The 27,571-nt window shown below is 37.9% G+C and overlaps 1 protein-coding gene across 1 annotated transcript in view; it reads left to right on the plus strand.

Moving 5' to 3' along the window:
• The window catches only part of LOC137277284 (DDB1- and CUL4-associated factor 12-like), a 79,879-nt gene that overhangs the window by 25,656 nt on the left and 26,652 nt on the right, over window positions 1-27,571 (plus strand). The window contains exon 6 of the mRNA XM_067808943.1: window positions 4,812-4,874. Coding sequence (XP_067665044.1) covers window positions 4,812-4,874 — 63 coding nt within the window. The remainder of the gene's footprint in view (window positions 1-4,811; window positions 4,875-27,571) is intronic.

Consider the following 27,571-nt stretch of genomic DNA (forward strand, 5'->3'; position numbering starts at 1 on the left):
TCGTAGAATCAACATACTTCGACGAAGAAGTCCTTCGGCGACAAGATCGTCCCTCTACAGGAATGACATATCTACGATGAGCCTCCATTGATTCTACTCAAGGTCATCAGTGTCATCCATCCGGATGAGGCACACAAAAGAAGGATCAGCAGTTATGTCCGAACATCTCACCTCTACTGCTGCAATACTGAATCTATTTCGTGGACAAGGTCTCTTGTTCTCATCATGGAGTGAGATTTTCACAAGGCCCTGATATCAAGCCCCGTGGTCTGCGCCCACAATCTTGTATGGGAAGATTGAAGAGGGAGCAAGAACCAACGCCCAAGACTCCAGAGGAGTCATGATGATCAAGTCCATTGACACCTTGACAACGGTGCTCAAGCAGACAAGTCAGCATTACTCTAACAAGTCCAAGTTCTCCAGAGTCCAGAGATTGAGAGATAAGAAATTTAATACTAGAGCATCCAGAGGAGGTAAACATTGAAGATCGGGTTTGCAACAACTGGTGTCTTCTACCCCCCAGCCGTTCCCATACAACCGTGTCAAGTGGGTGGTCGTCTCCAACTCTGCTGAATTGGGGAATTCTCTGACACATCTACCTGGAAGACAGTCTGTCTAAATAAGTTTAAAGCGGTAGGAGCTTTTTCGCTTTTTTCATTTTTGCTCATCTAGACACGTGATGCTACAGCGGTGATGTCACGTCTACAATCTGATTGGTCCTTGAAAGACAGTGCCCTGCACAGAATGTGGTGTTATTGTTCCAGTATCAAGAAGTTATCTACATTTGATTACAGACTTTCAACGCTGGAAAGATGCCGATTACACTCCAGATTAGCAGTTAACAGTGTCATTTGATTCTCCAGGCAGTATAGAGGTCTTCTAACAGCAGATTCAACGTTGCCTATCACAAGGCTTGCTGCAATGAATGACAGTTTGGACAGGCAGGCAGCCAGCTATAAAAAGATCTGAAGACAAAGAATGACATATCTTCACAGCTTACAAGTTCGTCATGACAGAAATCAACTCAGTCTACAGTTGTACTTCACTATCAGGCTACTAACTTAGCTCGGATGAAACGTGAATCTAAATTCCTCAGGATTTGATTCATCACTACATGAAAATACACTGCTGTCCCAGAGAATCGGTGGATCTAAGTTCAAGTCGATGCTTGAAGTTCTACTCTCTCCATTACCACTACGACAGTGACAATGTCTGCTCAGTCTACTCACGTCACCTCAGGATATGACCAGACGAAGACCGATCTAAACAACGAGGTTGCACAGTTGGAGATGAAAGTGGTGATGCATGTTATCCATCACTGGTCAACAACACTGAGAGACAAGCTACTGATGATCCACATAGACAACTCAACAGTGGCTTTCTACATAAACAAGCAAGGGTCAATGAGATCTCCATCTCTACTACACCTGATGTTTCAACTCTTTGACATGGTCGGTAGTCTGAATCTCCAAATAAAAGCATGTCACATACCAGGAGTCTGCAACAACATGGCAGATGCCTTATCTCGTCCTCTTTGTCCATCACCAAGAGAGTGGATGCTGCACTGAGATGTGTTTCAACTACCGGTAATCAGCCAGACATTTGGATTGCCGCAAATAGACATATTTGCAACAAGGTTCAACAAACAGACAACAACCTTTGTGTCATCGGTACCAGCATTTGCGTTTCCCCCTCCAGTGCTGTTACCAAAAATTCATCGAGATAATCAAACAGACGAAGGGGCTACAACTGATCTTGGTCGTGCCTTACTGGTTAATGAGACTTTGGTTTCCAACACTTATAGAAGAGTTAGGACAACCAGTGCTACAATGACCAGATTGGAAGAATCTTCTCATCCATCCTCACACTAAACAGGCGCATGGCAAACCATCTGCGTTCCAACTTCACGTATGGATCCTATCAAGACCTGTTTAAAGCACAGAGGATACTCGGCGAGAGCGGAAATCCACTCGCACCCTGTATGATGACAAGTGGAAACACTTTGAGACATACGTTAGGAAGAAAGGATTCACGGCGATGAAGGCAACACATCCTCAGATAGCAGATTATCTATGCCATCTACACCATTCCAGAGGTCTGAAGGCTCTACATTATCTACATACTTGGCAGTTCTCAGCTCAATCGTCACCATGGAAATGGGGACCAAGCTGACTAAGTACCCGAGCTACTCGCCATACTACGCCCCTTCAAGTTAGAAGATCAACAACACAGCTTAGAGCCTCAACTTGGGATCTAAACTTTGTACTCCAACATGTCACAAGTGATGCGTATGAGCCTCTCTACCAGACCTCATTTGAACTGCTAACTCAGAAGACAATGTTTTTACTTGCCTTGGCTACAGTTGCATGAATGTCAGAAATTCCCTCTCTAGACTTCAATCTAACAAGGTTTGATGCAAGTCACCAAGAGACAGCTCATCTGGGTCTAGGATGGGATATTGTTGCGAAAACTCAACTGCCAGGTCAACCGGACAGATGGTTACACATACCAGCCTTGTCTTCAATCCTTGGACCTCATGATACGCAAAACTTATCATTATGTCCAGTCAGAGCATTGAAGATATACATCGCACATACCAAGTCTAGACGACAACGTTTCAGGTGCCTGTTCATCCCTACTGAGACACCAACGGAAGTATTCCACAGCACTATCTCAGTGTGGATCAGAGCTGTTGTACGGACAGTCTACAAAGCAACAGGATTAGAACCTCCACAAGCTTCCAACCCACATGAAGTCAGAGCCTTGGCCTCTACACTAGCGCTACATGGGAATTGCTTGCTATTAACTATAATGGAGGGCTGCTTTTGGAAATCAAACACGGTGTTTACCAACCATTACCTACGAGACATAGTCATGGAGGACGTCACTGGCATTCACTAATTTGGGCCTCTTGTAGTTGAGCAGCAACTAATGGCTCCCGAAGGCGCTGAGTTCACTCACCCAATTGCTCACATGACTTTGGGAAGCCAGACGCTCTGCGGGATATATAATGGTGGAGAGTATATGCGCACGTCTTGAACAGACTAGCATGAGTTATTATGACCCTGTGCTCGTAATGAAGATACCAGCTTGTACATGAAGAATGGTTGCAGCTAGTCTCAATTGCTATTTCTTGACATTCAGTTGCATCAGACACTAGTAGAACGCCATTAGGATTATCGCCATTACAAGTTCCTAAAGGGGGAAAATTTGGATGTAATATTAGCAGACAGACAGCAGAATCCAGAGTGGTCTGACCCACTGCCGTTTTGGTCGGATTCTGTAAGCAAGTAAGCATGAGTCAGGACAAGGAAAAATATGTAATTTTCTTAATAAAGTTGATATTTTATACTTATCCTGACGAAAGCCCTCCCAGCCGTCCCCCATAGACATGCTGAATTCCCATATTCTCATGTCGGATGATTATTATGGAGAGAGTGGTTGTCATGGCCAATCGGCTGACCATGTGCGCAGGAGGGGAGGCTATTTGTGGGTGAGCGTATTTTTATGTCGGCTTCTTTTAGAAGGGAATTTCAAGGGATTTCAGGTGTTCCACTAAGCAATTAAGCATGAGTCAGGATAAGTATAAAATATCAATTCTATTCAGAAAATTACATTTTTCTTTTTGGTCTACAGTTGAGTAGACATGACCTGTAACAGAGTTTTCAGTTTCTTTAAGCATTTCGTCTGAATGCACCCCATTATACTGTTTCTATGTCAGAAACCTCCTGCAGGGCATGTGACCTGTTACTGGTTGATCATGTGACTGCCAGTCTGTAGTCATTATCTTGCTGCATCAGTGTGCTGACATTTTAAGCAATATTTTTCTGTATGATAAAGAAGATTTTGGAGCCTACCTACAGGTTTTGTATTTTTTTAAAGTTTCTAAGATCTGTTAGCATGGGAAAGGACAGTGTCTGAGGAAGGAAATGTAAAGTTTGCTTCAACAGCATGAAGACATTCTCAATCCTTTGAAATGTGGTATGGATTCTGTTTGTGCCCAGTGAGTGTGTACATGGGATATGTTTAGAGTGTGTGCCATGTGGATGTGTTTTAATAATAATAATAATATGGACATTTGTAGAGTGCAGTAGTAACTTCACACCCAAAAGGCATGCTCTTTACGCAACAGTAAATATGCACACTATATACAGGAAGAAGTGTTATAAGATTTAGTTGTGGTTGAACAAGAATGTTTTGAGTCTTGACATGGAGAGGGTGTAAGCTGTGTGTACACTGAAACATCTGCTGCCAAAAGTTTGCCACTTGTACCTGAGAAGACCTTTATCTTGATATCTGCGAAACTGTGCTGGAGTGTGGGGTGTTACAAGATCTTGCATGTAGTAGGGCAATGAACTGTTTAGTGCTGAATATACAAGAGACAGTGTTTTGAATTTTATTCTTTTGCGAATGGGAAGCCAATGGAGTGACTTTAGTATGGGAGATATGTGACATCTGGATTTGGTTCTCCGTCACAAGTCTTGCTGTGCTATTCTGGATCTTCTGAAGTGTGTCTAGTTCAGAAGTGATGCCTGCACAAACACTATTGTGGAAGTCCAGTCTGGATAAGATTAGGATCTTGCCAGAGTGGCAGCAGCATTAAATCTTAAGAGATGGCAGATGGCTCCAGTGTTCCTTGGATGGGATGGGTTCTGAGTGGGATGGGTTCTGAGTGTGTGCCCTGTGGGTGTGTTCATGGGATGGACTCAGTGCACGCCCAGGGGCTGTGTTATAATGTTATAATGGGGATCAGGAGGTTAGTGTTTGGAAGATGTGTTCAGGTAAATGTTCACCCTTGTTGTTTGTTCCAGGAACTGGCTGCCTTGTCCCTAAATGGCTACTTTCACCTGTGGGATATCGGAAGTTTCACACAGGTAAGATTGGTGTACTCCATGTCAACATGCAGCCAATATCAAGATGAAAATGTGAACCAAACACTCTATACAAAGTCACTCTCAAAGTTTGTACATAAAATGCTACATTTTATTCACACTTCTGTAAAGATTAATTACAGGAATAACTGTGCTCCTCATGATCTGTAACAGTAACTTATGTAATGGTGACTAATTTCACTATATAATGTATACTGTGCGAACAGAACTAAAGGTATATTTCATTGTAACACATCTCTGGTAAACATACCCTTCTAGTTGTATACTGTGGTGAGTTACACTACACTATATTACACTAATGGTAAGATATTGTTTTAATAGTATTATAGGGATAAAAATACAATGCCTGAAATAGTGATGTTATGTTTAAACACACCACTGTAGTTCCCCAAGAATACAGAACCATATGTCAAGTTTCTTAAAAACAAAGAGTGTACTAAAGAAACCATAAATCTATCTTTATAGAAGTGCTTTTTCCATTCATACTTTTAAGATGTTTGAATTCTTATTTCCATATACAAAACAATGAAAAATCCACAAAATATGCCACTGATAAATACACTTTCATAAATCCCATCCTATGTCTTTATTATGACTACATAGTATTATAGGTCGAAGAAATTAGTACCTTTGAAAATGGTTGAAAAAGAAAAAATTAAGATTGTGTCTCTAAACTGTAGGGATTTAAATAATCCTTTTAAAAGAAATAAAGTGTTTCGATTCTTACGAAAAAAAAAGCCAACATTTATTGTTTACAAGATGTGCATTTTACCAAAGATCAAGAACAAATCATTAGACAACAATGGGGCTACAGTCAGTGCCATATGACATCATTCAAAAGTAATGCCAGAGGAACAACTGTTTTATTTAATAATAACTTGGAATTCAAAGTTGAAGATGTGGTTGTCAATAATGATTCAGGAAATTATATACTATTAAATGTAAAAATATGTGAAAAACTTTACACATTAGCAAACGTGTATGGCTCAAACCAAGATTCACCAGAATTATACGACACGTGGAACAATTAGGAGGGGCACAAATTATTTTATGTGGAGATTGGAATACAGTACAAGACCCTACGAAAGACACTTTCAATTGTAAAAATATTAATAACCCAAAAGCTAGAGAAAAAATTATTGATTTTATTCACATTTTAGATCTAAAAGATCCATGGAGGGAAACTAACCCCTTCAAGAGAATATTTACCTGGCGTCAGCCTACTCCAATTAACCAAGCTGGACTAGACTATTTTTTTATTTCTCATAATCTATTACAAAATGTTACTAACTGTGATATAAGCCCAAGTATAGATTCGGACCATTCACTTATATTTCAATAACATTATCTCTATCTGAAACACAAAGAGGTAAAGGATTTTGGAAATTCAATAATTATTACAAGAACCAAAGTATGTACAGTTAGTCAAAGAAACTGTCAGGAATACTTTAAACAAATATAAATCTAAAACCGACGACCAAATTTCAAAATATCAAATTAATGATCAATTACTCTGGGAAATGATTTTTATGGAGATTAGAGGCCTAACAATTTACTATACATCAACAAAGTAAAAAAGGGATAAGATGAGAATCATCAATCTAGAAACAGTGTTGCATGATTTAGAGACAGAACTGGATAAAAACGACAACCCACAAAATAAAGAACAAATTTTAGAGAGAATAAATGGCATAAAAACTGAAATTAATGAATTTGAAATAAATAAAACAAAAGGATCCTTTATTAGATCTAAGGCTAAATGGGTTGAGCAGGGAGAAAAACCAAGTAGATATTTTTTAAATTTGGAATTTAGACATTTTTTAAACAAATTTATGTCAGAAATTAAAAAAAATGATGGAACAACCATTAGGGATCAAGAAGAAATACTAAACGAAACTGAAACCTTTTACAAAAAACTTTATAAAAAAGAAAACTGCACACAAATTAATCTTGATTCTCTGTTAAATAATTACGATATACCAAAACTAAATGAAGACAATGACGCAACTTTAGAGGTTGAATTAACATATACAAAAACCTTAGAGGCATTAAAAAACATGAAAAACAACAAAAGTCCTGGACCTGATGGTTTTACAGCAGAATTTTTAAAATTCTTTTGGTTAGACCTAAATATATTCTTGATAAATTTGTTAAATTATGCGTGTCAAGATGAAAATCTATCAATTACTCAGAAACAAGGATTAATCACATGCCTACCAAAAGAAAACAAAACAAAACTATTTTTAAAGAATTGCAGGCCAATTTCTCTCTTAAACACATCATATAAAATTGCTTCAGGGGTTATAGCCAATAGAATGAAACAGATACTTCCATTAATAATAAATGAGGATCAAAAGGGCTTTGTACCAGGAAGATATATTGGTGAGGTCACAAGGTTAATTTACGATTTAATGGAGTACACAGAATTCTACAAAATATCAGGGCCCACTTGCACAAAACGATCTTAGAGCTACAGTTATTGTAAATCCTTAAGATCGCGATCTTAGGTTTCAGTTACAATCGCCATCCTCTTGCACAAAGCGATTGTAGACTAAGATCATTGTAAGTTACAATCAAAACTTACAATAGGTCGGAACCAGTTGTAAGGAGCTAAGATCATTGTAGTCAGTAGCAAAATGGCATCCAAGCTAGCTTTATTTGTGGGGATTGCTTTCATATTGCATAAAACTGTATGATTCGCCTCGACACTTACCAACATGGAGAAAACAACATCGATTTAACGTCAGAAATATCGTTATTTGCGGTTGTGAACAACATCATTATTGAGTCGATATCATAGAGTACAATTCTCACCCGATTCAGTGTTGGAAAAAGTATGAACACCATACCTTTTTGATAATCAAGGAAAGGATAGTAACGAAAGGTGTCTGCATGCGATTAGCAGTGGCCATGACCTTTTCAGTAACTCAAGGGCAGCTAATCTTAGTTTTTACACGAGATTGGAGTGGTTTCCATTTGCATATTATGCCGCTGCCGTCAAATCTGCCATTCTCAAATACAATGTATGTTAAGTTGTGACAGTGCAGATCTCCATGTATATTTCTTTTCGGCCATAGTCATGTCAATGACTTTGTCATGCTTTATCATTACAATAATCTACACTTGAATAACGTACAGAATTATGTCTCTTTCTGATGAGAGACAAGAGTTTTTATCTATGCATTTTGAATATAATACAAGTATTCTTCAAACAGGAAAATAGACTTGCTGAGGCATGTGAAATTTGCGTAAGAAAGTTTTTTTACAAAAAGAAAAAATAATTATCAACAATCTAGTGTAAAGCAGTTAACATACTGGGGATAAGTATTTAACAACACATACAACACACACAGAATAATATCGTTTTCATATTTCCCTGTCATGCATTTTCCACAATGCTCCCACAGTCGTCACCCTTTCATATCTTTGCAAGTCTAATGCTTGTGGGATATATTTGGGATTTTACTGCAAATAACAACGACTAGGTGCCAAACTCAGATTCCTTGACAGTCATTGACAAATCATGGTACATTTAGGTACATTTATAATATATGTTATCTTATATTTTCCATGATTATTAGGTCAATAATGCAAACCCCAAATTTGTTAATGTATTTGTTGTATTTCAATATTTCATAAAACGTGATATTTCTGTGGTTGCAGTATCACATTCTTAGTTCATAAATCATATTAGAATGTAGAAAAATTAGAGAGTAACCCACGAGGTACGAGTTACCATATATGTTACCGTCCACGTTATCATTACAAAGATTTGTGGGGTTTTGTTTGTTTGTTTCGTTTCCATGAAAATTCTGCAAGGTGCGATTAAGGAGGGTATGTCAGTTGTGTGCAGTAACCAGTTCCACGTTTTATATTGCACAGCATGCTATGCGCACTTGAAACAACTGTAGACAGGAGTCTAGTTTAAGAAATTTCTACCTCCAATGTTGAAGAGTTCGATCTTAGTTAAGATCGCGATTTTAAATCGGTGCTGTCTTAAGATCGTCTTTGTGCAAGTGGATTAGGGCAATTGTATGATGATTGTAAAGTTGATTGTAGGGGCCTAAGATTGATTGTAACTAAGATTGCTCTGAGCAAGCAGGCCCAGGACTATTAGTTCTGACTGATTTTGAAGAGGCTTTGACAGAAATTTTATCCTAAACGGATTGAAATTTTTTAACTTCGGACCTAGTTTTCAGAAGTGGATTAGAACTGTTTTTAATGATATGAAATCAAGTATACTTCTAAGTGGATTTGCCAGCACTTTTTTCCCTATAGCTATGGGCTGTTGTTAAGGAGATCCTGTATCACCATATATTTTTATCTTATGTGCAGAAATTTTGGCTATACTCATTAGAAACAATAAAAATATAAAAGGTATTAAAAAAGGAAGTATTGAATATGTACATGCACAATTTGCCGATGATACTTCCCTACCTTTGGATGGCACAGAGAGTAGTCTATATGCCTTACCGAATACTTATCTTTCTTTGCAAGGTTCTCTGGATTAAAAATTAATGCAGACAAGACAAGATTGATCTGGATAGGTTCTAAGAAAAGATGTAGATATAAACTCTGTAAAGACTGGCATTTAGATTGGACCCAAAGCAGCTTTAAGCTGTTGGGTGTCATTTTTGATGTAGACCTTGATGAAATGGTGAAACTGAATTATGAAAATAAATTAAAAAAGATAGAGAATGAAATGAAGTTATGGTCAACAAGAACACTTACCCCAATTGGGAGAAATGTTATTTTGAAGTCACTATTACTAGCATAATTAAATCATGTATTTTCTTCAATTCCATCACCCCCGGATGAAACAATAAATAAATTCCAACAAGCATGTTTCAAATTTGGGGATTTTATTTACAAAAACAATACAAGACTCTAAATTCAATTGATATATTAAGTCAAAGTATTTGGTTTAATTACATGTTAAAAGTAGGCAACATGTCACTTTTTATAGAAAAATGGTACAGTGCAGGAATACACTTTATCTATGATCTAATGAACCCCACTGCAGGAGAATTTTACACTCATGAAGAGCTGCAAGAAATATATCGTGTCAGAATGATTATCTTAAGATATTACAGTATCAAATCTTCCATAACAGCCTGTTTAAAGAAAAGACACATTTCCCTTCCCATAACAATAACATTTTCTCCAATACTACCTTTCAATATATCCAAATTAAATTTGAAGGTTAAAGGCATCAAAACGTTCTATACCTCATTACTTGATCCAAACTATAATAAATCATATGCACATAAAAAGTGGGAAAGGGTCTTTGAAATACAATATGATAACACAATGTTAAGAAACATATACATTATGGCAAATTGATATACAAAATGTAGTACTTTGAAATGGCTACAGATGAGGATACTACACGATATTATACCTACAAACATTTTCTTAAATAGAATAAGACTAAATGACACACCTATGTGTACATTTTGTTCAAAAGAACCAGAAAGAATTATCCATCTGTTTTATGGTTGCTGTCATGTTAGAAAGATTTGGGAGAACCTGGCCAGCTGGCTTAAGACTGGAACTGGTGACAAAATTGATTTTACACCAGAAACTATTCTACTCGGGTTTAAAGGGAGGAACAATAACTCTTTAAATGCAATATGTCTTGTAGTGAAACAAGTAATATATACACACAAAACAAAACAAGTTCCATATTTTAACCATGTAGTAAGGGAGATAGCAAAATACTATGAAATCACAAAATACAATGCATATTCTACATGTAGCAATAGCGAGTTCTTCACCTTCTGGTCATCTTTTCATAATCTATTCAGGTGTAATAACCCAGAGAATATATTATAAGCGCATTTGCGATTGTCATTGCAGTTGGAATGGAGTGTGTATCTATTTCATGATTGGGATTTGTGAAAGCGTGTTAAAGGTATAGCAAGCAAATATCTTTGTGAGCAAATATACACTGTGTAACTACTCATACCTTCCCTGACATATACCAGAATGTATCATGTAAACTGGAAATAAAGATGATAAAAAAAAAAGCAAAAAAACAGATGAAAATGTTATAAAATATTTCTGGATTTGTCAATTGTTTGTATGGGAATATGGTGTTAGTCCCTATTGTCTTTGGTCAGTTTGATTCTAACTGTGAATGATAATTTAAAACATAGGTAACAAAATTGGAACTGGCGTGTTAAATGTCAGTATGTCAGTAATGACAAGCATGTGCTGCACATACAACATAAACAGTACAGGTATGACAAGCATGTGCTGCACATACAACATAAACAGTACAGGTATGACAAGCATGTGCTGCACATACAACAGAATAGTACAGGTATGACAAGCATGTGCTGCACATACAACATAACAGTACAGGTATGACAAGCATGTGCTGCACATACAACATAAACAGTACAGGTATGACAAGCATGTGCTGCACATACAACAGAATAGTACAGGTATGACAAGCATGTGCTGCACGTACAACATAACAGTACAGGTATGACAAGCATGTGCTGCACATACAACATAAACAGTACAGGTATGACAAGCATGTGCTGCACATACAACATAACAGTACAGGTATGACAAGCATGTGCTGCACATACAACATAAACAGTACAGGTATGACAAGCATGTGCTGCACGTACAACATAACAGTTCAGGTATGACAAGCATGTGCTGCACATACAACATAACAGTACAGGTATGACAAGCATGTGCTGCACATACAACATAACAGTACAGGTATGACAAGCATGTGCTGCACATACAACATAACAGTACAGGTATGACAAGCATGTGCTGCACGTACAACATAACAGTTCAGGTATGACAAGCATGTGCTGCACATACAACATAACAGTTCAGGTATGACAAGCATGTGCTGCACATACAACATAAACAGTACAGGTATGACAAGCATGTGCTGCACATACAACATAACAGTACAGGTATGACAAGCATGTGCTGCACATACAACATAACAGTACAGGTATGACAAGCATGTGCTGCACGTACAACATAACAGTACAGGTATGACAAGCATGTGCTGCACATACAACATAACAGTACAGGTATGACAAGCATGTGCTGCACGTACAACATAACAGTACAGGTATGACAAGCATGTGCTGCACATACAACATAACAGTTCAGGTATGACAAGCATGTGCTGCACATACAACATAAACAGTACAGGTATGACAAGCATGTGCTGCACATACAACATAACAGTACAGGTATGACAAGCATGTGCTGCACATACAACATAACAGTACAGGTATGACAAGCATGTGCTGCACATACAACATAACAGTACAGGTATGACAAGCATGTGCTGCACATACAACATAACAGTACAGGTATGACAAGCATGTGCTGCACATACAACATAACAGTACAGGTATGACAAGCATGTGCTGCACATACAACATAACAGTACAGGTATGACAAGCATGTGCTGCACATACAACAGAACAGTACAGGTATGACAAGCATGTGCTGCACATACAACAGAACAGTACAGGTATGACAAGCATGTGCTGCACATACAACAGAACAGTACAGGTATGACAAGCATGTGCTGCACATACAACATAACAGTACAGGTATGACAAGCATGTGCTGCACATACAACATAACAGTACAGGTATGACAAGCATGTGCTGCACATACAACATAACAGTACAGGTATGACAAGCATGTGCTGCACATACAACATAACAGTACAGGTATGACAAGCATGTGCTGCACATACAACATAACAGTACAGGTATGACAAGCATGTGCTGCACATACAACATAAACAGTACAGGTATGACAAGCATGTGCTGCACATACAACATAACAGTTCAGGCAATGTCAAACTAGTATCGGATTATTTCATAATAACTGCAGTTGCAATACAACGTGATCATGAAAATGGCTTGCTTGCTGACGGTAACAACCATGGGTGGGACTGTTGCTGAAATCTGTCACCTGACCAGTATTTTGTCATCACTGGTACACAGATTCTTGTGCTTGGTTTTCACATAAGTATTGTTTGGTAGCCGTAATGTTTAAATGTATCAATTCCTGATGTCTAAAAGTATCAGTCATTGATATCTAAATATGTCATGCTGATGTCAAAATGCCATGCCAGAAGGATGAATATGTTAACTGTCAGGCCTGGGGCTCTTAACTCGATGAAGTCATTAGATTGTCATTAATTAAGGACAGTCATTAAGTAGACACTACTTTAATGTTGTGTAACTCGAAGCAGTCCTGATAGTGAGGACATTCCTTACAAGGCAAGTTAGCAACTGTGTTTAAGGTGTGTCCCTTACCAGCCTCTTAAGCAGTCTTTAACTGGTCATAAACCATGTCAACCTTTCAAAATGGCAGTTTATCTCTGTGTGAGAAATGGGGAAATAGTGGAGAGTCCATAATGTAAACCATGTGTCCTGTGACAGACATAACCCTTTAGATATGTTGAATGATGATGAAATACAGGCAAGATTCAGACTCCACAGACCACTGATTTTTTAACTGTGTGAATTAATCAGAGATGATGTTGCACGTCCTACATATTGGTCAAATGCTCTGTGTCACTACAAGTGGTGACAGTGCTGCGTTATTATGTAACTGGCAGTTTCTTGTCCGCTTGCGCAGATGTACAAGGTTTGTCCAAAATGGCAGCTTCAACATCATTGTGCAAACATACCAATGAGTATTTTCATTTTCCAAAGACACAAGTTGAAAAACAAAAAGTGAATGCTGATTTCCACCAAATAGCTGACTTTCCAAATGTGCTTGGATCTATAAACGGTACAATTATCCAAATCAAAGAGCTAGCAAAAGATGAACATTTGTTTGTGTCTAGGAAAGGATACCATCGAATAAATGTGCAAATTGTGAATGGGGCTCAACTACAAATCATAGTTGCAGAATAGCCTGGCAGCATTCACTATTCTCATATTTGTGTGCAACCTGAAGCAGTCATTTGAACAAGGCTTGGTGGAAGATTGCTGGGAGACAGTGGGTATGCATGTGCTCCATGGATGATGACTACTGTGTTGAATCATACCTCACCAAACGAACAATGGTACAACATCGGCCAGCGTAAAACCTGAAACACAACTGAAAGGACAATCGTTGTGTGGAAAATGAAATTTTGTTGTCTTCACAAATCTGGAAGGTGTTTGTTTTTTGAAACTTCCAAATGTTGCAAAATAATAGTTGCAACTGAAAAGGTGCACAATATGTGCATTTCAAATGGCCTATCACTTCTTGAAGAACTTCATGACAATGATGACGATGACAACGACGATAAGAACGATGATGACTTCTTGGTTCCTGGACATCAACAACAAAGAAATGGTTTTGAAGTTCGTAACAATTTACTTGAAACAATCTTTGCAAGGAAATGATAGTTTAACAGAAAAAGAACATGTGTACAACAAAATTCAACATATACAAAAAACCTTTCAAAATATATCATTTGTCATGATTTCAGTATTTTACTTGTTTTCACACTTGAAGATTCTTATCAAGACTGTCATATTCATTCAAACTAATGCATATCATAAGCCTTAGAAATAAGACAGGAGAACATTCAGAAACATTACTTATACTTATACAAGTGCATGTAATCTTAGTCCCTGTAGACGGTGATGTGGGGTTGTGCCTCTCCTCCATGATTGTCTGTGGTTTTGCATTCCTCCTCTTGGTAGTGGAAAACAGCATCAGTTGACAAGACATTTAAGCAGGCAGCGTACTCAGGGAACTGAATTGCCATTTTAAGTTTCTTTATTTTGAGTCTCTGCTCTTCAACGACAAGACATCTTTCTCAACAGCCAATTGTTGACTGTTGATTTCCAGTCTTTCTTATTCAATTGTTATTATTTTTTCCTCGTTATTTTCTTTCATGGTTTTCGGATAGTTTCTTTGTTTTGTTGATGTCTTCGATTTTGAGGACTCAGATTCACATATGATGTATTTTCTGGGTGCTGGCTCATTTACCACTTCATATACATGAACATGATCATTCACAACAGCTGTAGACGTGGATGGCTCGCTCACAAACATGTCAATGCCCTCCTCTACACCTTCAATGGTGGTGTCACCTATAGTCCCAAAAGCAAATTGTTCTGTTTCATCCAGGGTTTTACAACAAATTTTACCGCCTCCAGTTTTCTTCATTTCTTTTCTTCGTAATGCTGCTTTTGTTTTAGTGGATGATTTTATGTCTTGCCATTTCTTTATAATATCTGAAACTGTTCTTATTACTGACGGGTTTACGCTATTCACAGCACTACAGATCTTTTCCCAAGCCTTTTGATTTTTTTCAAGTGTAAAAAAACAGTGTCGGAAAATTTGTTGACTAAAACATCTTCATGTTTAGAAAATTCTTGTACGAGAATCGATCTCTCTTCACCGTTGAACTGGGCTTTCCGATGGTTCCTTCCCTTAGTTGGCTCGTATGAAATGTTGTCCTGCTCCATTTCAACTATATATCAGAACAAGTTTGACACTTAAGATTGGAAATTTCAAGAACTGTAGCAACGTCACCTTGCCCATGTCAGTTCTACCAAGATAGCAATGAAGATGTAGAATAGAGCGGCAAGCGACGCAGATTACCAATATTGTGCTGCGGTCAATGACCAAACTGTTGGTAGTGTTCTGTGTGAATTCATGCAGTTTCTCAACTTCATTAAAAGTACTATCCAAACAGATGGAACAGTACAAAGTGTCAAATGCAACTGTGCTAGCACTGCCTGTAGTATGCTGTCTGCCATTGCACAATGTTTGCTACAAAAGCATGTGATTCACAGGGAATCTCATTGCCTTAAGCTGTCTATGTTTGGAGTTACGCTTGTTTAAGGAACGCCTAATGAATGCGTAAGTATTGTTTAGCGCATGCTTTGTGATACACTACTTAAAGTTTCTAATGATGTTTCTAAAGCATTTGTTAACCATGCATTAGGGACAGATTTAATGACTGCTTCAAGTTACGAGCACCTGAAGTCTAAATGTGCCATGTCTGATGTCTCAATATGTCATTACTGAAGTCTAAATATGCTTTCCGATGTCTTAATATGTCATGCCAGAAGTGTAAATGTGTCATGCTTGAAGTCTAAATGTGCCATGCCTGATGTCTACATGTGTCAGGCCAGAGGTCTAAATTTGCCATGTCTGATGTCTGAATATGTCTTGTCAGAAGTTTAAATATGTCATGATAGAAGTCTAAATATGCCATGCCTGAAGTCCATTACTGCAGTAATAACAAATGCCATTTTGAAAATCTACTTTTTGTCTTTTGAAACATATTCAGTCCCAGGAACCACTGTCCTGCAGAGGTGCAGTGATGTGGTGACTGTCTGACTGCATTTTCAGTGATGGCATACTGTTTTGGTGGTGAATGTAAGTTTGGTGTTAAGAATCTAGTCACCATTTGTGAAAGACGAACAGTATTGTTTAAATATTAACATTACATGAATGCAAAGTTTCTGATGGTTACTTGGAGAAAGTTTCAAGCTGCTAGGTTAAACATAGAGCAGTTATCGATTATCGGCACAACATGTCTCTTGATGTATACAAATACTAACTTTATTGGAGTATAATTTCATTTTTACTATGAATGATGTTCAGAATCACAAAGTATCATGAGTAGTAGCTTCTGTTAAAAAGATGAAGTCAGTCAGATGAAAATTGAAGAAATTATTGTACCAAATGTAAAACTGATGTTCAGTGGGAGTACAGTGACCACAGAAATCAGTGATAGGAAATTTTGAATGTTCAGTGATGGGAATTTTCTGTACACCTTTTCTTAAAGTTTATCGAAAATATTAAATAGGCAGGGGTTTTGATGTAACAAAGTATATTTTCAATCAGTTTCACTGTGAGTAACAGGGAAGAGAAGGTTGGGTGTGAATATAACCCTTATGTGGATCACTTTTCCACAGCTGTGAATCACTGTTTTTAAAAAAAGAAAGTGAAGCAGAGGAACAGGGATACATTGAAAAGGTAAAGTTGCTTTGATCATTTCATAGACCGACCACATTAGCATCCTCACAACTACTCTACTCAGAGAGATTTGAAGTTGACCAACTAAATGGTGTTCACCACAAAGACATAGATGTGGCCATACAGTGTCAGCTTCCACAATGGCGTACGTTGAGTAAATTTGTGTATCTTGTGAGATGTTCGAAGAGATGGATTCAGAATTTTTGTACTATTTTCTTATCATGGATTTAAAATGTAGCAATATTTGGAGTTCTGTATATGCTAATGGAACTACACATTATTAGTATCCTCAGTACCAGTGTTATGAGTTTGTGAGTTTACTTTTACAAAGGTTTTAGCAATGTTCCAGCAAAATCAACTGAGGGAACAACAGAAATGGGCCTCACACATGGTATCCTACCAGTGTACCCCATCACCTCAGGACTAGTGTTGAACTTGAAATGAGACGCAGCTTAAAATGAGACGTTTTTTGACACTTGGAATCTGGCCAGACTCAACTGTAGGTTTCTCTAGAGTCAGGATGCTGTAGGTAGACTGTAGCAGCGATTTCAAGCCACTGCGTCCTAGGAATATACACATCCAGGTCCAGCAGCCACAACCGCAATATGCACATTAACGCTGCGTTGCTTAACAGATTCCTTGTTTTAGCAGATGTTCATGGTTGGTCATGATTTTGGCAAGGATAACTCCAACTGGCCATACTCTACTGCACGTGGTCGATGCTAATCTTACCAGCTTTATCAAGACGAGATTCTGGCTTACATTGGAGTACCATTCTTATGCGTTGTGGATTGCTTTTATGGTCAACCCTTTTTACTGCAAGACAACAATGATATTTCTCATATGGCCAGGATTGTAGTGGAATTCCCAAGGCAGCAGAGTACAGAGCGAATACGATTCTTTAAGTTTACTTTATAGACTTGATGAGGAGCATGAGAACAAGGTGTTTCAGTGTCTTGGATGCATGAGGAGGAGACACAAGATATTGAATGACCGGGTATTTCAGGTTTGTCATTTCCATTTGGAGGGCTGGTTCATACAATTGATGTATGGTGGTGAAGTTTGAACTTTTTGTCACAATAATATTTTGTCTTTTCTTTTTGGCCATCAAACATGGCTGTGTACTTCCTTTTGCCCTTAACCCCCTGGATGCCGAGTTTTTTTTTCAGGCGCACATTTTCATAAAGTTTGAAAAGTGAACGTTGTGCGAGATTTGCGCTCGCGTGGTCCTGGATCTGCGTACGGCTATGAAATTGCACAGACATGTAGGATATTTGATTTCCTATCCGTTGGTATAAATATAATTGCGGCTACCTCAGGGGTTTGAGAAATAGACACTGCTAAAAGTTGTCCAAAACTTTTGTGTGTGTTCAAAAACAGTAAATTTCTCAGTTTTTAGTCGTGCACCAATAAAAGCACTCTGCTACGATTTTTTTAATTTGGCATCTTTACGGAAAGTGTGAGCGAAGAAAATACAACTTGATATCTGAACGACATAAGTGTATATGAAATGGATGTATGTGCTAATGCATAACGTCATACTCACAAAATCAAAAATGACCCGCAATAAATGTCAAAAATCGGTTTTCTACTATGACGTCAAACGTCGACAGAGAGGTCATGCACGTATAAAGATAAGGGGGCATAACTCAGCTATGGTTTACATTAGGTCAATGTAACTCCGATCACATGGAGAGAATTTGCTGTGGATATGGACAGTATATTTTCGTGATGTTTTGTTCACAGTGAACCAAACTATTCCAACACAAATTTCCCCAATGTGAGAGGATACCTTTTGGTAGTTTCACAATTTGTAAGAAAAGATGCAAGTGTACTACATCAAAAATCAGGCAATAGCGATTTGGATGTCCTTATCCGATATATATTTTAGTTCTTAGATTCCCATATTCTCCTGTTTGTGTATATGTATTTTTATTAATTTTCCATCATTATTAACGGAGTAAAAGCCACATTTTCAAACGTAATGAAATAACTGAAAATAATGCGACATTTTAGTTGACGTCACAGCATGTTTTGTGCATTTTGTGACGTCGGAAAAAGACTACTCTGGTTGCTGATTAGTATATATCTAACCTAATTTCCACTCAATGTGTAAAAGATTTCGGCTTCGGTGTCAGAATTCAACACTTTTCAGCCAAAATATAAAATGAATGGTATTATCACTGAAATAGTGTCCTGAATATATCAACAATTACACGGTTTTACTACATATCTTATTGTGAGCAACACGCGCACCTGCCTAGCATCAATTTAGCATAAATGAAAATTTCACAACACCTGAATATTCATTGAGTATTCATTTAGGAAAAAGACTTTTCTTCTCATGATTACGAAATCAATTCCCTTCATAAGTATGCAATGAAAGGTACAAAGAGGTCGATGTTTCAGTAAAGAAGTATTAGAAAATGGACGTAATGCTTGTCCAAATTAAGACTTGACCTGATGTATATATTTTTAATAATTTCCGTATAAATATTGTTTGAGTTAGACATTCTGCCATCAGATATATTTTAATCGCACTTGAATTGACTTTATTATCGAAAAACAATGATAATGAATCATGAAACGTTTTGACAAACTCGCACCTGGTCAATTAATATTGATAATAGTTTTGTCTATAAAAACGACACGAACCAATACAATGAACAAGACAATTCCTTTAAATAGTAGTATGTGTGCCCCTACATTTCATAAAATGTACAAATCATTTTCATTAATATTATCCGTTTTACTTCTAAGTTGGAATTAAATCGTTGTTTTTTAACCTGTTGATATGAAACTGCAATATTTGTCCCAACGTACTGAATATTGCACATCACGGGAACTAAAGCACATGTTGCAGTAATGGCTACGTGTGATCTTCCAACACTTGTGTAGAGGCTTAAAATGTGGTATAATACACTTACTTAGACAGTTTCCCATGTAAATATTATTCAAACAATCAAAAGCTTTCAAAGAATAAAAACGGATACCTTATATCCACACATGATATGGTGTTGAACATGGATATACGTAGATACTGAAATCAGTTTCATGAAAAAATATCTGAACGATGCGCAAAATATACATCACAATACTAAAAGTGCAATCGGAATGGTATGGGCATTGTGTTTACTCTTGTTCAACCGACCTTCACCTCAAAGAAATTGCCTAATATGTGCAACAATGTTGACGTATGACATCACTACCGATGACCGATTTCTTTCAAAATGGCGGCTTCGCTGAGAAGGGTACACAGGATTTTGCGACGACATTTTCCTTGATTCAGGGATCTTTTGTATATAAATGTGAGATGTAAGTAATCAGAATTATTTTGACTATCTGTGTATTGTGATATGTTCTTATCGTTTACATTGTAAATGACGGAAGAAGCCAGAAATGCCGATAAGTACCGTTGTCGTTCTGCGTGATTTTGCGTCAGTCATGGCGTCACGCTGCACTAAAAGTTTGACAGTTTCTTATGAATTACCAAATTATTTCATTGTATCTATTTTCAATTTACTATTTTTTGCCACGATACTCTTCCCCTGAATATACTAAGCGTATTGAGCTATTGTAAGCAATGATTAGACGGCTGGATGTTAGGAAATTTCCGAAAATGCTACGCACTGTAAAATTGGATTTTTTCTTTGTTTACATTTCAGTCAAGCGCTGTCTTTCGTTCGTTTTCATACAAAGTATATTTCGTTTCGTTTTGTCTAGACAGTTGGCATTGGTGACAAAGACCATTTGTAATTTGATTCTAAGATATATGGGGAATTCAATGATGCATTTGTCGCAGCTAACTATGAAGTATACATGATGTAATGGGCTTCTCAATACCGGCCTTCTCGAAACGTGATTTTGTAAACACTATCCAATATGGCGGAAAGCGCACTTCGGCGTTCGTGTAAGTGTATTTTCGAAAACATCCCAACCGATTCTGGGTACATCGGTGACGTTTCAGAATTATCATTCAGGGTTACATGAAAACTTGATATCAGTGATCATTAATATGCTATTTTTGAAATTCATTACTCCCAGTAATTATCCGATTTTCACATTTCAAAACATACTGCAAATAACGCTGTGAATCTCGATTTTGTACAGTTTGAAAAATGGCGACATTTACGAAGAAGCCTATTTTGAAAGGCGATTTTAAGCACTTTCGCATGGTCTGAGATAATAGTGGATGGTATCAAGAAACTGGGAATTTTCCGCAGAATTCAAAACTGTGAAGTATTTATATATGCGTGGTATATTTAGAATTTTATTCGACTTCAAAGTGAGGGGTGAAGAGGAGGGACATATATGTCCCTGTGGCATCCAGGGGGTTAATTATTTATATAATGGAACATTCTGATCATGAACCTTTTCAAATTAATTTGAAGTGAGTATGATGAACAAGTGTACTCCATGAAGTAAAAGAAGTTATATAACACAAAGCTGTGTAAATCATACGTACTGTCACCATGTTACATGCTGAACAACTGATGTGAAATGAAGCCTGCTGTGCAAATTGTACATTTGTATGTGCAACCATTTTTTTCAAATTGTGGGACAAGTACACTTTTGCGCACACTTCACAAAGAAACGATTTCCCTTCATGCTTTTGCTTTTGTGATTTTACTTTATCTTAGTTGAGTTTAAAGATACTTTATTCACAAAGTGAAAAGGAGTTCTTACATCATATAAAACACCTCTCCAAAGATATTTACAGTAACAAATTACTTTAGTTTATCTTTGTCAGTGTACACTATCTTGCATAAATCACATTTGAATTCCACTGGTGTTTGGCGGCACCTGATATGCCATTGCATGGATGAAGAATGTTTGGTAATGTATTTACAAATCCTGCAATAAGAAGTTATTATTGATGAAGGCTGAGAAGCCAAATTACAGATCACATATACTCTAGGGGACGAAAATACATAAATCACTCATTGGAATCGTCATAAATGAAACCCCGTAATTAAAATTACTTGTTTAGATCTGCAACTACCTGAAATCGATCTTTTTTACAAAAGTGCACAGTTCTCAGCCATGAACAAAATGTCAACCAATCAGAGCAGCGCGTCTCTGTGACGCAATATGAAGTATAGATATAAGGGCCTATGCAGAATTCATCTACATTTCAGGGGTTAACTATTTCGTTTACAGGTTTATACAAACTTGAAATCATGACAGCTGTTGTGAAAAATGAAAGCTATATGTTCTCATAATCTACTATCATTTAGTTTTGTCTCCTGCTTTGCCTAGTTTCCGAGTTACAACCCTTGTTTTCATAGACGATTCTGTCAAAATCACTTGCTGTCGCTAGGTGGTAATCTGTGTTAGGTGGTACAAACCTACACGTTATTTGTCATCATTCACTTGATGCTCAGGTAATGAATTTATGACAGGTATAATACGTGGTAAGGCCACTTAGATCACCTGACAAAGGCTATGATTACACGATGCCATTTAGAAAGTCAACATATGTCATATTTGGGATTTCACTTTCTCCGTAAAGTACAAATTCTAGTACTTTTTTGGTTGAGTCCCATCTGGGATTCGAACCCGCACCCTCAGAGTCAGGCACCTAATTGCCAGCACACAAAGTCAGCTGCCTAACCCACTCAGCCCCCGCGGGTTCGAATCCCGGATGGGACTCAACCGAAAAAGTACTAGAATTTGTACTTTACCGAGAAAGTGAAATCCTAAGTATGACATATATTGTCCCCAATTGGCATTTCTTGTGTCTGGATCGATCAAAGGACTCATTGATTAATTAGTTTTATTCGGATTTTAGTGGGGGATTTGTCAAAAGGTAGTGTTTATGTATGTACATTTACTGTGTACTGAATACGCTCTGTCGTGTCTGTGTCTACGGAAAAACAACACCTTTCTTTCAAAGGATTAACCGCCAATACATTGACTGATTGTTCATTATTCTATAACTAAATTACTTTTTTAAAAGAATGACGGACATTATGCACTTAGGCGTCAGGTGAGCTATCATGGGTGACCAGTGAGACTATACACCTGAAATGATACACTACTTTTTCGTATATTAAGCTGTTAAAAGACACATCACTTGGGAAATCTGCAGATAAATTGTATATCACTCATTTTTGTGGATATTGATGGATACATTCCTCGAACAAGGTAATAGCCTGACATTGCTCCTGTAACTTAATTTGTTAAATTTTGATGTTTGCACTTTGTTTTTATTTAGTTGTAGCATTCAGCAAAATCATTGTTTTTGTCATGAAGTGTGATGATACAGACAACATACACTAGAATTTTGATTCACACTGACAAAATATAAAATGTCTAGATATTAAGTTCCTATTATAAATTTGCTATAAGTATCTCTATATCGCTTCTTTTTATTAAGATGCATATATGAAAATGCATACAAGTATGATTATAAAGTAATTAGGATTATAAGACCAAATATAAAGACGCACATTGACAAGTGGCTACATGCTGGTGAGTGAACGTTTACAAACCAAGTGAATTAAGCAAGTGAAGAAATTTATTGCCCATTATTTTCACTTCGACCTCCACCTCGCTTCCGTGGAAGAAGTCTTAATGTTACAAGCTGTGTCATGCAAAATCCTTTTGGTCATAATTCAGATACATATTTAACAACTCTTAGAAAGTAGTTTTGATTTTCTAACTTGATCAAAACAAACCATTAATCTCAATAATTCAAATGGAATTTAGCCCGTGACTTCACGATTTTCAAAAGTGGTGGTGCCCCGTCTGAGGATAAATGCTATTTAAGTTTGTTTTCACCAACAACAGTTGTGTTTGATTGATGGCCAGTAGGATTGTGAATGACATTGTTTTGTAACATAACAATTTCACTCTTTAAAGCAAGGATGTGGGTCAATGTAATATTACTTACGATAATATTGTCACTTCGACCACAACCTTGCTTCCTTGGAAGAAATCGTTAGGTTCATGCAAAATCCTTTTGGTCAGCAATGTGTAGTAAGTAGTCTTGATTTTATAACTCGATGAAAACAGATCTCAATAGCATTTTCTATCCTGGAAGCGATTTTGATGACTACAGTTTAGAAAACCAGTATGAACCCTAAATGTGTGATGCCTGATGTCTATGTAGGTCAAGCCTGATGATTAAATATGTCACTTAGTCTTGTACCCACACAGTTATTATCCTTGTCAAAGTACTGATCAGTACCTAGTGAAATGCCCACACGGTTATTATCCTTGTCAAAGTACTGATCAGTACCTAGTGAAATGCCCACACGGTTATTATCCTTGTCAAAGTACTGATCAGTACCTAGTGATATGCCCACGCAGCTATTATCCTGGTTTTAGTACTGATCAGTACCTAGTGAAATGCCCACACGGCCTTTATCCTGGTTATAGTACTGATCAGTACCTAGTGATATGCCCAGACAGTTATTATCCTTGTTAAAGTACTTATGAGTACCTAGTGATATGCCCATGTGGGTATTATCCTGGCTATAGTACTGATCAGTACCTAGTGATATGCCCATGTGGCTATTATCCTGGCTATAGTAGTGATCAGTACCTAGTGATATGCCCATGTGGGTATTATCCTGGCTATAGTACTGATCAGTACCTAGTGATATGCCCATGTGGGTATTATGCTGGCTAAAGTACTGATCAGTTACCTAGTGATATGCCTACCTAGTTATTATCCTTGTTAAGGTACTGATCAGTACCTAGTGATATGCCCACACAGCCTTTATCCTGGTTATAGCAGTGATCAGTCCCTAGTGAAATGCACACATGGCTATTATCCTGGTTATAGTACTGATCAGTACCTAGTGATATGCCCACACGGCTATTATCCTGGCTATAGTACTGATCAGTACCTAGTGATATGCCCACACGGCTATTATCCTGGTTAAAGTACTGATGAGTACCTAGTGATATGCCCATGTTGGTATTATCCTGGCTATAGTAGTGATCAGTACCTAGTGATATGCCCATGTGGCTGTAATCGTGGTTATAGTACTGATCAGTACCTAGTGATATGCCCACATGGCTATTATCCTGGTTAAAGTACTGATGAGTACCTAGTGATATGCCCATGTTGGTATTATCCTGGCTATAGTAGTGATCAGTGCCAAGTGATATGCCCATGTGGGTATTATCCTGGCTATAGTACTGATGAGTACCTAGTGATATGCCCACATGGCTATTATCCTGGTTAAAGTACTGATGAGTACCTAGTGATATGCCCATGTTGGTATTATCCTGGCTATAGTAGTGATCAGTACCTAGTGATATGCCCATGTGGGTATTATCCTGGCTATAGTACTGATCAGTACCTAGTGATATGCCCATGTGGCTATTATCCTGGCTATAGTACTGATGAGTACCTAGTGATATGCCCATGTGGGTATTATCCTGGCTATAGTACTGATCAGTACCTAGTGATATGCCCATGTGGCTATTATCCTGGCTATAGTACTGATCAGTACCTAGTGATATGCCCATGTGGGTATTATCCTGGCTATAGTAGTGATCAGTACCTAGTGATATGCCCATGTGGGTATTATCCTGGCTATAGTACTGATCAGTACCAAGTGATATGCCCATGTGGGTATTATCCTGGTTATAGTACTGATCAGTACCTAGTGATATGCCCATGTGGGTATTATCCTGGTTATAGTACTGATCAGTACCTAGTGATATGCCCATGTGGCTATTATCCTGGTTATAGTACTGATGAGTACCTAGTGATATGCCCATGTGGGTATTATCCTGGTTATAGTACTGATCAGTACCTAGTGATATGCCCATGTTGGTATTATCGTGGTTATAGTACTGATCAGTACCTAGTGATATGCCCATGTTGGTATTATCCTGGCTATAGTACTGATCAGTACCTAGTGATATGCCCATGTGGGTATTATCCTGGTTATAGTACTGATCAGTACCTAGTGATATGCCCATGTTGGTATTATCCTGGTTATAGTACTGATCAGTACCTAGTGATATGCCCATGTTGGTATTATCCTGGCTATAGTACTGATCAGTACCTAGTGATATGCCCATGTGGCTATTATCGTGGTTATAGTACTGATCAGTACCTAGTGATATGCCCATGTGGGTATTATCCTGGCTATAGTAGTGATCAGTACCTAGTGATATGCCCATGTGGGTATTATCCTGGCTATAGTACTGATCAGTACCTAGTGATATGCCCATGTGGCTATTATCCTGGCTATAGTACTGATGAGTACCTAGTGATATGCCCATGTGGGTATTATCCTGGCTATAGTACTGATCAGTACCTAGTGATATGCCCATGTGGCTATTATCCTGGCTATAGTACTGATCAGTACCTAGTGATATGCCCATGTGGGTATTATCCTGGCTATAGTAGTGATCAGTACCTAGTGATATGCCCATGTGGGTATTATCCTGGCTATAGTACTGATCAGTACCAAGTGATATGCCCATGTGGGTATTATCCTGGTTATAGTACTGATGAGTACCTAGTGATATGCCCATGTGGGTATTATCGTGGTTATAGTACTGATGAGTACCTAGTGATATGCCCATGTGGGTATTATCCTGGTTATAGTACTGATCAGTACCTAGTGATATGCCCACGTGGGTATTATCCTGGCTATAGTACTGATCAGTACCTAGTGATATGCCCATGTGGGTATTATCCTGGCTATAGTACTGATCAGTACCTAGTGATATGCCCATGTGGCTATTATCCTGGCTATAGTACTGATCAGTACCTAGTGATATGCCCATGTGGGTATTATCCTGGCTATAGTAGTGATCAGTACCTAGTGATATGCCCATGTGGGTATTATCCTGGCTATAGTACTGATCAGTACCAAGTGATATGCCCATGTGGGTATTATCCTGGTTATAGTACTGATGAGTACCTAGTGATATGCCCATGTGGGTATTATCGTGGTTATAGTACTGATGAGTACCTAGTGATATGCCCATGTGGGTATTATCCTGGTTATAGTACTGATCAGTACCTAGTGATATGCCCACACGGTTATTATCCTGGCTAAAGTACTGATCAGTACCTAGTGAAATTCCCATGTGGCTGTTATGCTGGTTATAGTACTGATCAGTACCTAGTGATATGCCCACACACTTATTATCCTGGCTAAAGTACTGATCAGTACCTAGTGAAATTCCCATGTGGCTGTTATGCTGGTTAAAGTACTGATCAGTACCTAGTGATATGCCCACACGGCTATTATCCTGGCTAAGGTACTGATCAGTACCTAGTGATATGCCCACACAGTTATTATCCTGGCTAAAGTACTGATCAGTACCTAGTGAAAGTCCCATGTGGCTGTTATGCTGGTTATAGTACTGATCAGTACCTAGTGATATGCCCACACACTTATTATCCTGGCTAAAGTACTGATCAGTACCTAGTGAAATTCCCATGTGGCTGTTATGCTGGTTATAGTACTGATCAGTACCTAGTGATATGCCCACATGGCCTTTATCCTGGTTATAGTACTGATCAGTTACCTAGTGATATGCCCACACGGCCCTAATCCTGGTTATAGTACTGTGCCCCGTTGTTCAAAACAACCTTATCTCTAAGGTCAACCTTATCTCTAAGATTTCAACCTTAGACCTTTACTAAGGTTAGCCTCCCGTTGCACGAAACAACTTCAGCTAAGGTTAACCTTAAGTTAAGG

The sequence above is a fragment of the Haliotis asinina genome, chromosome 3 (genome assembly GCF_037392515.1).
Source record: "Haliotis asinina isolate JCU_RB_2024 chromosome 3, JCU_Hal_asi_v2, whole genome shotgun sequence".
In the NCBI taxonomy this organism is placed as follows: Eukaryota; Metazoa; Mollusca; class Gastropoda; order Lepetellida; family Haliotidae; genus Haliotis; species Haliotis asinina.